Genomic DNA, 12330 nt, shown 5'->3' on the forward strand with positions numbered 1-12330 from the left:
AGAATGTGCTCCAAGATTTTACCAGGCACAGAGGTGAGACCGACTGGTCTGTAATTCCCCGGGTCTTCCGTTTTCCCCTTCTTGAAAATGGGGGTTATATTTCCCTTTTTCCAGTCATCGGGAACTTCACCTGACTGCCATGATTTTTCAAATGTGATGGCCAGTGGCTTAGCAACTTCATTCGCCAGCTCCTTCAGGACCCGCGGATGGATTCCATCAGGTCCCACGGACTTGTGCGCGTTCAGATATTTAAGATGGTCTCGAACCAGATCCTCTCCTACAGTGGGCCCAAGGTCTTCATTCTCACAGTCCCTGCGTTTACCTTCTAAGAACTGGGTGGTGCAGTCAGAGCCTTTGCCAGTGAAGACCGAGGCGAAGAAGTCATTCAGAACCTCAGCCTTCTCCAAATCCAGGGTAGCCAATTCTCCCGAGAGCTTCCTCAGGGGGCCTATGTTGTCCCTAGTCTGTTTTTTGTTTGCTACGTACCTGTAGAATCCCTTCCTGTTATCCTTAACATCCCTGGCTAGGTTTAATTCTAACTGGGCCTTAGCCTTCCTAACCTGGTCCCTAGCTTCCCGGACAACGTCCCTGTACTCTACGCAGACTGCCTGTCCTTGCTTTCATATTTTATAAGCCTCTTTTTTTCACTGAATTTTCCTCAGCAGCTCCTTATCCATCCAAGGAGGTCTCCTGTCCCTCCTGCTGCACTTCCTTCTAGTTGGGATGCAGCACTCCTGAGCTTGTAGCAGGTGATCCTTGAATATCAACCAACAGTCTTGGGCCCCCCTGCCCTCCAGGGCTATATCCCATGGAACCTAAGGCTGCCCTGGAGTATCACATTCTCAACAAGCCCTTCCCTGTTGGTGAGCACAAGGTCAAGCATGGCACCTCTCCTTGTCGGCTCCTCTATTACTTGCAGAAGGAAGTTGTCTTCCACACAATCGAGGAACCTCCTGGATTGCTTGTGCCATGCAGTGCCATTGTTCCAACAGATGTCGGTGCTATGAGAGCAAAGGCCTGCCAGCGTGAGGCTTTTCCTATCTGTCGGTAGAGTGCTTCATCCACAGGTTCTCCTTGATCAGGCGGCCTGGAACAGATCCCCACAGTAATGTCTCTCACCGCTGTTTTCCCTTTAACCCTGACCCACAAACTCTCTGTCAACTGCTCACCTGTCCCCAGACAGAGTTCCATACTCTCCAGCCTATCCCTAACATAAAGGGCAACTCCCCCTCCCCGCCTGCCAGGCCTGTCTTTTCTAAAGCGCCTGTAACCCTCCATTCCAACACTCCAGTCATAGGAGCCATCCCACCATGTTTCTGTGATGCCTATTATATCATACCCCCGTAGATGTGCACACATCTCTCATTCCTCTTGTTTGTTCCCCATTCTATGGGCATTTGTATAGAGGCATCTGAGCCGAGCTCCAATTGAAGCTGACTCTTTGGCTGGAGCAGCCGGAATGTATGTACATTGTTCCGAGCATTTATTATAGTTGTTGGCAACTGACTGGGTGTGTTGGGATGGAATGATGCCCCCCTCCCCCAACACATCTTGTGTGTTCAAAAGTCCTTGTTCTTTCCAGATAGCACCATGTGCATGTACCACATCAAATGAGTATTTAGAATCAGTCCAAATATTTATCCTTTTATCTTTAGCCAGTTCCAGCGATCTCGTTCATGCTATTAATTTTTGCCTTCTGGGCAGAGGTGTTTGTGGGCAAAGGTTTAGCTTCTCTTACCTGTGAAGTGGTGGTAACGGCATGCCCTGCCTTTTGTTCACCATTTTTCATGAAGGTACTACCATCAGTAAACCAATAATCAGCATCTTCCAGAGGTTTTTCTTTCAAGTCTGCTCGGCTCGAATATAGAGTCTCTATAGTGGCCAAGCAGTCATGTGTTAGTGGTTCTGTCGATTGTTCCTGCAGAAAGGATGCTGGATTCACAACATTAGTGACCACAATTTCTATATCATCATGTTCCACAAGGGTAGCCTGGTATTTTAAAAAACGTGAAGGAGATAACCAGTGGGCTCCTTTTTGTTCCAGGACTGCTGATACAACATGGGACACTAGCACAGTAATCTTTTGTGTCAAGGTTAATTTTCGAGCATCTTCAATATTCATGATAACCGCCGCCACAGCCCTTAGGCATCCGGGCCATCCTTTGCTCGCTTCATCCAGCTGTTTTGAAAAACACGCCACTGCCCTCTTATAGGTTCCTAGTTTCTGAGAAAAGACCCCCAAAGCTACTCTGTGTTCTTCATAGGAATATAGCCTAAAGGATTTAGTCACATCCGGAAGTCACAGAGTTGCAGCTCTCATTATCTCTGTTTTTAAATTTTTAAAAGCCCCTCTTCTGTATCAGTCCATTTTAAAGAGTGAGGGTTTCCTTTCAACAGTTCATATAGTGGTCTTACCAGAACACCATAATCATGGATCCAAAGTCTGCACCATCCAGTCGTTCCCAGGAATGTCTGGAGCTCCTTGGTGGTCGACGGTCATGGAGTCTGACAAATGGCTTCTTTTCTAGCAGCTCCAAGTTCTCTATGTCCTCCTGCTATTTCATATCCTAGGTAGGAAACTCAGGTTTGGATTAGTTGGGCCTTCCATTTGGATACCCAGTAACCATTCAGTTCCAAAAATTTAATGATTCCATTGTCCACTGGATACATTCTTCCTTTGTTTCTGTAGCAATTAATAGGTCATTCACATATTGTAACAGAGTCCCCATCTGAGTAGGTGGCTTCCATGATTCTAGTTCTCATGCTAGCTGATTTCCAAAAATTGCTGGACTGTTTTAAACCCTTTAGGTAATACTTTCCAAGTTAATTGAGTTTCCCTTCCTGTGTCAGGATTTTCCCATTCAAAAGCAAATAACTTTGGCTTTCTTTGGCCAATGGTAAGCAAAAGAAAGTGTCCTTTAAATCCAGGATGGCAAACCATTTATGATTATTATTAAATTTAGTCAATAAATCATACGAATTAGCTACTACTGGACAAATATCCTCTGCTGTTTTGTTGATTGCCCTGAGATCTTGAACCAGTCTGCAACTTTTCCCATCATATTCCTTTACTGTCCAGATAGGAGTGTTATATTCCAATTCACATTCAATTAATAATCTATATTTTAAAATTTATCAATGATTTTTTGATTCCCTTTGATCTTCTAATTTTAAGGGATATTGTTTTATTCTAATTGAGCAAGCCCCTCCCCCCCCCTTTTTATTTCCACTTTAACAGGCAAAGCATTTTTCGCCTTACCTGGAACTTCAGATGCCCATACTCCCAGATATACCTGATTAAGGATTTCTTCTATTTCAGGGAGGTCCTCCTGTTTGCTTTTCTGCTGAATTAAAGATAAACTCAAAACTGCAATTAATTGATTGTTTTTAACTCTAAATTCCATTTTGACTTCTTTAAATGTTGCTTCTCGCCCTAATAAAGATTTTAGAGAATTTGGCATGCATAAAAATTTATGCATTCCTATTTGTTTTCCCAATTTGTACTTTAAAGGTTTCAGAAAGAATGCCTCTCTTCTTTTTTTTTTTTTTCTTTTTTTTGGTGGCCGGTAGCTCCCACATCTGTAACAAATTCTTTTCTCTCTGATTTAACACCAAATAACTTGCTCCTGTAACCACTAAAATTCCACTTTATTTCCTCTAGTCCCTACTTATAATTTAACCAGTGAATCTGCTATGGTAGATTCCCCAGGTCCCTGTCTGTCTAGTTGCAATTCAGTCACTGCAGCCACCCCTTGGCACTGCCCCCCCCAGGGCAGTCTTACTTCCAGCGTCAAACTCCCCATAGCACGCAAACCGATCCGCTTCCACAGAAGAAGAGCCCACTCCCCCACCTCCGCCTGACATCCCTCCTTCCAGGCTCAAACACAGGAGCTGCTGCAGCTCCCCTCCTTTCCCCCTGGTTTTCCCTTTTTTTTCCTCACAGTTGCTCACCCTGCTCTGCAGGGGCTGCAGATGCCTGCCTCGGCAACAGCACTTCTGCTTTAACCCTTTCTTAACTCTGAATGTGAATCTGCCGCTTTTTGCCAGTGACAGCAATCTCCTCCTCCTTATCAATATCAGATAGGACAGGTGCAGAGGGTGCTCCTCTCAGAGGTACCTGTGACGCATAATTTTCCAACCTATCTTCCTGATTACTGTTCTTTTAACTTTAAACATCTTTCCCCGATATCACAGGCAGAACAACATCTCTCCATCTTAACTTTCACTTTTTACCTGTCCTTTTCCAAAGCCAAAATTAAGGGATCTGGCAGAGCTGTATTAATTTTGCATTCAGTCTGTCACTCCACGTGGTTTCTTAAAGTGAAAAACATATCTGCATACATTACTTCATCCCATTTTCCTTGCCACCTCAAAACAACATTAATTGTAACAATGTGTAACAGTTCAGAGTTCCATTTAGAATCATAGAATCATAGAATAGTTAGGGTTGGAAAGGACCTCAAGATCATCTAGTTCCAACCCCCCTGCCACGGGCAGGGACACCTCACACTCAACCATCCCACACAAGGCTTCATCCAACCTGGCCTTAAACACCGCCAGGGATGGAGCACTCACAACCCCCCTGGGCAACCGATTCCAGTGCCTCACCACCCTAACAGGAAAGAATTTCCTCCTTATATCCAATCTAAACTTCCCCTGTTTAAGTTTTAACCCGTTACCCCTTGTCCTGTCACTACAGTCCCTGACGAAGAGTCCCTCCCCAGCATCCCTATAGGTCCCCTTCAGGTACTGGAAGGCTGCTATTAGGTCTCCACGCAGCCTTCTCTTCTCCAGGCTGAACAGCCCCAACTTCCTCAACCTATCTTCATATGGGAGGTGCTCCAGTCCCCTGATCATCCTCGTGGCCTCCTCTGGACTTGTTCCAGCAGTTCCATGTCCTTTTTATGTTTAGGACACCAGAACTGCACACAATACTCCAGGTGAGGTCTCACAAGAGCAGAGTAGAGGGGCAGGATCATGTCTTTCGACCTGCTGGTCACGCTCCTTTTGATGCAGCCCAGGATACAGTTGGCTTTCTGGGCTGCGAGCGCACACTGCCGGCTCATGTTCATTTTCTCATCGACCAGCACCCCCAAGTCCTTCTCTGCAGGGCCGCTCTGAATCTCTTCTTTGCCCAATCTGTAGCTGTGCCTGGGATTGCTCCGACCCAAGTGTAGGACCTTGCACTTGTCGTGGTTGAACTTCATAAGGTTGGCATCAGCCCATCTCACAAGCTTGTCAAGGTCCCTCTGGATGGCATCCCTTCCCTCCAGCGTATCAACCGGACCACACAGCTTGGTGTCATCGGCAAACTTGCTGAGGGCACACTCAATCCCACTGTCCATGTCAGCGATGAATATGTTAAACAAGACTGGTCCCAACACCGACCCCTGAGGGACACCACTCGTTACCGGTCTCCATCCAGACATCGAGCCATTGACCACAACTCTTTGTGTGCGGCCATCCAGCCAGTTCTTTATCCACCGAGTGGTCCATCCATCAAATTGATATCTCTCCAATTTAGAGAGAAGGATGTCGTGTGGGACAGTGTCAAACGTTTTGCACAAGTCCAGGTAGATGACATGAACTGCTTTACCCTTATCCATCAATTCTGTAGCCCCATCATAGAAGGCCACCAAATTGGTCAGGCAGGATTTCCCCTTAGTGAAGCCATGCTGGCTGTCACCAAGCACCTTGTTGTTTTTCATGTGCCTTAGCATGCCTTCCAGGAGAATGTGCTCCGAGATTTTACCAGGCACAGAGGTGAGACTGACTGGTCTGTAATTCCCCGGGTCTTCCATTCTCCCCTTCTTGAAAATAGGTGTTATATTTCCCTTTTTCCAGTCATCGGGAACTTCACCTGACTGCCATGATTTTTCAAATACAATGGCCAGTGGCTTAGCAACTTCATTCGCCAGCTCCTTCAGGACCTGCAGATGGATTCCATCAGGTCCCACGGACTTGTGCGTGTTCAGATTTTTAAGATGGTCTCGAACCAGATCCTCTCCTACAGTGGGCCCAAGGTCTTCATTCTCACAGTCCCTGCGTCTACCTTCTAAGACCTGGGTGGTGCAGTCAGAGCCTTTGCCAGTGATGACCGAGGCAAAGACGGCCATTTTTCCTGATCTTCCAAAATATACAAAGGCCACCATCAGTTACAATATTTTACCAATGTTTTCTTATTTACCGAGCCCCCAGGAGACCCTCCCAGTTCCTTCCAGTGTGCCAAAATGCACCCTAAAAGACTCTTTTTCAAGATCTCTTCACTCTGCTGATTTTCCATTATCAATATCACATTCACACACACACACACGGGATCCCACAGACACAATCCACACGGTTACAACACTTCAGAGACTAAAATTCTATCAAACAAACAACAGTTAATAACACAGTTATAGCATCCTGTCACCGATACTAAATCACACGACCAAAATCCTTAATGTAACAAGCCACAAAATAAATCAAATACCATCAAGATCCAAAACTATTTCCACAAGACACCCCTGCTTCTTGCGGGTGTATACCAAACGGACGCTAGCAGCTGGGTATACGCCTTTAACTACAAGATTTCCTATTTCGATTTATGGAAGGCTTCCAAACCTTGTGTACGCTTAACAAACCAACCCAATTACCAATTTAGTCTTTATGCAAGATGCTCCCTGCACCTTTCAGACTACACAAAATAAAAGAATACCTTTTATGAAGATGGTCCTTGTCTGCTCCTGCAGTGATCCGAATGAGTCCGGGGGTCCCTTCGGGAAAAAGTCCCCAGGGCCCTAGGGAGCACTGTCCTCAGTGGGTCCTGCAGATTGATTAAATCACACTCCCACCAACCCACCAAGGGAAGCACCATTGTGGAAGCAACCACTGCATGGCTGGAAACGCACGCTGTGGCCCACTCTACTGCCCGGAATACTATCCTGCACCTTGAGAAACAGATTTTGTGGCAACACGGCATTGCTGAATAAGAAACATGGCCAGTACTTTATTGTGACCCATAGATGGTGGCAAATGCCCTGTGGGGGTGGTTTGAGCAATGGAAGCAGAGTAACTGGCAACACAGAGGTAAACCCATCTGGGCTGCTGTGCTGTGGCAAGATATCGCTGCCCAGGTGCAGAACCTGGTGGTGAAGGTACGTCACATAGATGTTCATGTGCGTAAGAGTCAGGCCACTGAGGAACATAAGAACAACCAACAGGTGGATAAAGCTGCTAAGATTGAAGTGGCTCATGTGCATTTAATTGGCAACATAAGGGTGAATTATTTTTAGCCCAGTGGGCCCATGGCACCTCAGGCCATCAAGGCAGAGATGCAACATATAGATGGGCTCGTGATCAAGGGGTAGACTTAACAATGGACACTATTGCCCAGGTTATTCACAAATGTGAAATATGTGCTGCAATTAAGCAAGCCAAGCAGTTAAAGTCTCTCTGGTATGGAGGACAATGGCTAAAGTATAAATATGGGGAGGCCTGGCATATTGACTATATCACATTCCGACCACTGCATGGCTGGAAACATATGCTGTGCCCCACACCACTGCCTGGAACACTATCCTGGGCCTTGAGAAACAAGTCTTTTGGCGACACGGCACGCCAGAGAGAACTGAGTCAGACAATGGGACTCATTTCTGGAACAACCTTATAGTCACTTGGGCCAAAGAGCATGGCATTGAGTGGGTGTATCACATCCCCTACCATGCACCAGCCTCTAGAAAAATTGAACCGTACAATGGGCTGTTAAAAACTACACTGATAGCAATGGGTGGTGGGACTTTCAAACGCTGGGATACACATTTACTAAAAGCCACCTGGGTGGTCAACACCAGAGGATCTTCCAACAAGGCTGGCCCAGCCCAGAAGGAACTTTTACATACTGTAGAAGGGGACAAAGTTCCTGTGGTGCACATAAAGAATTTGCTGGGGAAGAGGGTCTGGGTTATTCCTGCTTCAGGTAAAGGCAAACCCACTCATGGGATTGCTTTTGCTCAGGGACCCAGATATACTTGGTGGGTAATGCGGGAAGATGGGGAAGTCCGATGTATACGTCAAGGGGATTTGATTTTAGGGGAAAACAGCCAATGAACTCAATTGTATGCTGTTGCCTACTATGTAGCAGTTTTATAGCCCACCAAGTAGATGTCTTCAGGTCACCAGTGACTGGCCCTGACTTCCCTCCAACCATCATCCCAAGAAAGAATGAACTTTGATGAAACTAGTCGAGTTCTGCCGCAATGTAATGATCAGCATCAGCAGGCAACGATCCAACACTGCACACAGCCTCTCCTGCTCTGAAAGACTGTTACAAGAGATGGAGCCCGACATCATGGGCCAAATGGACTCAGCAGCTTTATAGGGATTGTTCCATGCGCTAAGGAATGATCTCTCTCTCTCCATGTGGATGTGTATATATGTATGTATATGAGATAAAAGTGATGGTATATTTAAAATGTGGGATTTGAGCATGACGTGAATGGTATGAGAAAGTTGGGGCTGTTCAGCCTGGAGAAGGTTGCGTGGAGACCTCATAGCAGCCTTCCAGTATCTGAAGGGGGGCTATAGGGATGCTGGGGATGGACTGTTCATTAGGGACTATAGTGATAGGATAAGGGGTAATGGGTTAAAACTTAAACAGGGGAACTTTAGGTTCGATATAAGGAAGAAGTTCTTTATTGTAAGGGTTGTGAGGCACTGGAATGTGTTGCTCAGGGAAGTTGTGAATGCTCCATCCCTGGCAGTGTTCAAGGCCAGGTTGGATCGAGCCTTGGGTGATGTGGTTTAGTGTGAGGTGTCTCTGCCCATGGCAGGGGGGTTGGAACTAGATGATCTTAAGGTCCTTTCCAACCCTAACTATTCTGTGATTCTATGAGAGACTGAAAAGTCCTTGATCATTGTAAGTGCTACTTAGCAACAACTAAAACATTGGTTTATCAGCATTGTTCTCAGACTAACACCAAAACACAGCATTGTACCAGCTACTAGGAAGAAAAAAAACAACTGTTATAGCTGAAACCAGGAGAGAACTGGAAGACTTTTATAAAGTCTCCCAGGAGCCTTCTCTTTTCCAGGCTGAACAAGCCGATCTCTTTCAGCCTGTCTCCATAGTAGAGGTGCTCCAGCCCTCTGAGCATCCTCGTGGCCTCCTCTGGACTCACTCCAACAGTTTTACATCCCTCTTGAGTTGTTGCCCCCAAGAGCTGGATGCAGGACTGCAGGGGGGGTCTCACGACAACAGAGGGGGAGAATCACCTCCCTCGACCTGCTGGTCATGCTCCTTTTGATGGAGCCCAGCATATGGTTGGCTTTCTGTGTTGCGAGCATACACTGCCGGCTCATGTTGAGCCTTTTATCAGCCAACATCCCCAATTCCTTCTCCGCAGGGCTGCTCTCAGTCTAGTCTCTTGGTAGCCTGTAGTTGTGCTTGGGGTTGCACTGACTCATGTGCAGGACCTTGCACTTGGCCTGGTTGAATTTCATAAGGTTCACATGTGCTCACCTCTTGAGTCTATCAGGGTCCCTCTGGATGGCATCCCTTCCCTCCAGCATGTGGACTGCACCACACAGCTTAGTGTCATCGGCACACTTGCTGAAGATGCATTCAATCCCCCTGTCCATGTTGCCAACAAAGATAGTGAACAGTGCTGCTCCCAGTAGCAACCCCTGAGGAGCACCACTTACCACCAGTCTCCATTTGGACATTGAGCTATTGACCACAACAAAGGATAGTGAATTGCTACTAACTACTTCATACTTGGGCTTAAGCAAATACCAAACATTTGCTGTGCGTTTGAAATACTAAGTGGACTGTCTTCAGCCAAGAGCTGATCACACTTTTATCTGTGAAGGCACAGAATCACAGAATCACAGAATCCCAAGGGTTGGAAGGGACCTAAAAAGATCATCTAGTCCAACCCCCCTGCAAGAGCAGGGTAACCTACAGTACATCACACAGGAACTTGTCCAGGCGGGCCTTGAATATCTCCAGTGTAGGAGACTCCACAACCCCCCTGGGCAACCTGTTCCAGCACAATCTGTAAGAGAGCAATGTCCTAGGAAGGGTAAAACTTTAGAGCAGTGCACACCCTCCAAGTCTATGCCTTCAGCTCACTGGCCAAAGGAACCACAGGTTTTATTCTAATCCAAGTGAAATTAGAGACAGTCTTTATAAGACACTGAATGTAAGTGGCTGGTTTGAAAGTCATCTTGCTGGTAAGTGAATGCTTCTGAATCTGTTGTGGCACCACCTGGCCCAGGTGGAAGCTAGCCTGAATCAGAATTAATTCTCAGGGCAGAGGAGCATTGCAGACCTCATTCTCTTGCAGGATGTGAAAGGACAAGTTTTGAAATATATAGCAGATGCTGAGTCTTATCATTCAGGGCACTACTGGAAACTCTTGAATGCTGCAGTCGAGCCAAATGTGTGCCTAATCATAGGGTAAAGCTGGCTTTTCGGGAGCTTAAATGAGTGTTGAGTGTTGCCTGGTGAAGAGCATTTGAACCCAAGCAGTAACTGCTGGGTCATGGATGTGGGTGATTTATCCCAGTGGGTTGGTTTCCTGCTTTGCAATGTGAGGAACTGAGTCCTTTCTTCGGTTCTCATGTGGGGTGCTGTGGGTCTGACAGTGCGGACAACCCTGCCAGGCTGACCACCAGCAGTAGCAGCAGGGTGTGTAGTACAGTGGCTGCAGGCAAAGATGCACCGAGGCTGTGGATGCTTGGAGCAAAGCATATGGAGGGTGGTTGACTTTCTCATTGTTGATGGCTTTTTTTGTTTGTTTTCCAGGTGTTTCTGTGACCTCAAGTAACACAGGTGTACCTGATATCAGTGGCTCAGTCTATAACAAGACTCAGGTGAATAATACTGGACCCTCCTCTGTAGCCTGAGGCCAGGCTAATGGCTGCTCCTGTGGAGCACTGCTAGCTAGGACCATTCCCAGGCCAGTTGGTCAGCAGGCTGTGGCATTTCTGACATTGGCTCTGCTGTTGGAGAAGAGTCTCATCCTCTGTTTCACTGCTTCTGCCATGTCAGTTCCTTATGGCAGCTGCTGGCATAGGTGTAGTGCTCTATGCTGCCCCACATGTGCTGTGTTCTGGGTGCAAATGAAGTGTGATGGCATGCAAAATGGTATCTTGGGCTGCATTAGGCAAAGGACTAATGTTTTTCGTCAAAATAGCACCCAAAGCAGCTGAATCGGGAAGCTGGGTTGAGCTCTGGCAAGGGGGAGGAAAATCTCATTGCAAATTCTTCTTGTGTTTTTGTTGGGCCTCTCTGGGCAGGTTGAATAATTCCCGGCTGAGCCCATGCAATGTGTGAAGGGCTGATTTCAGGCAGCTGCTGCCATCCCATGTCCTGCTGAGTAAAAAAGAGGTCAGTGGAAAAAGGAGCATAGTAGCTGTGGAAATAAAAATAAAATATTGAAGGCATTAGTACAGAAGTATGGGTGAGAACAGAAGCTGAAACTCATCTGCTGAAGTGCTCGCAGGTGTGACTTTGCTTGCTCATGGGGTTGGTGAAAAGTTCAGGTCATTTGTGTTTGGGCCACTCTTGTTCTTGGCTGGTCACTGTGGGGCTGCTCACACCAGTCTCTGATGCTGTCCCCCTCACCTCCCATGCAGATGTTTGACAAGCAAGGATTCCATGCTGGCATACCGTCTCCTTTCAGCCTGCCCTCTGCTCTCGGATCGACTGGGCCCCTGAACCCTGGTGCTGCCCCAGGTTATGCTCCAGCCCCATTTCTCCATATCCTGCCTGCACATCAGCAGCCTCATTCCCAGATGCTGCATCACCATCTTCAACAAGATGGGCAGGTGAGTTGGCCCATTCCACATCTACAGTGTGCCCAAGGGCAGATTGCTCCCACCCACATCCCAGCAGGGACTTGGGGGTTTTTGCTAATGTCTGGGTTTTGCTTTGCTCATTGGGAAAGGGCCTTGACAATGACTGCAGACTGTTGACGAGCTTGGGGAAGGAACCTCATGAAATTCAGCAAGGGGAAGTGCAAAGTCCTGCATCTGGGAAGGAACAACCCCATGCACCAGTATATGCTGGGGCCCAAAGCAGTTTGGTAGAAAAGGCCCTGGGCATCCTGGTGGACACCAAGTTGACTATGAGACCAACAATATGCCATTGCTGCAAAGAATGCCAAAGGCATCCTGGGCTGCATTAGGCAAAGTACTACCAGCAGGTCAAAGAAGGTCATCCTACCCCTCTGCTTAGCACTGGTGAGACCACACCCAGAGTCATGTGTCCAGTTCTGGGCTCCTCAGTACAAGAGATACATAGATGTATTTCAGAGACAAACAAAGGGGCACAAGGATGGTGAAGTG

The 12330-nt window shown here is 47.0% G+C and overlaps 1 protein-coding gene across 9 annotated transcripts in view; it reads left to right on the forward strand.

Moving 5' to 3' along the window:
- The window catches only part of LOC136006178 (ubiquitin-associated protein 2-like), a 165418-nt gene that overhangs the window by 136505 nt on the left and 16583 nt on the right, over nucleotides 1-12330 (forward strand). For 8 of the 9 annotated variants that reach the window (XM_065664207.1, XM_065664209.1, XM_065664216.1 and 5 more), the window contains 2 exons: nucleotides 10787-10854; nucleotides 11620-11811. In XM_065664207.1, the coding sequence (XP_065520279.1) occupies nucleotides 10787-10854; nucleotides 11620-11811 (260 nt within the window). Of the gene's footprint in view, nucleotides 1-8119; nucleotides 8417-10786; nucleotides 10858-11619; nucleotides 11812-12330 lie in introns of those variants that run through there. The other variant, XR_010608999.1, reaches the window with a different exon arrangement.

This window comes from Lathamus discolor (genome assembly GCF_037157495.1).
Source record: "Lathamus discolor isolate bLatDis1 chromosome W unlocalized genomic scaffold, bLatDis1.hap1 SUPER_W_unloc_1, whole genome shotgun sequence".
In the NCBI taxonomy this organism is placed as follows: Eukaryota; Metazoa; Chordata; class Aves; order Psittaciformes; family Psittacidae; genus Lathamus; species Lathamus discolor.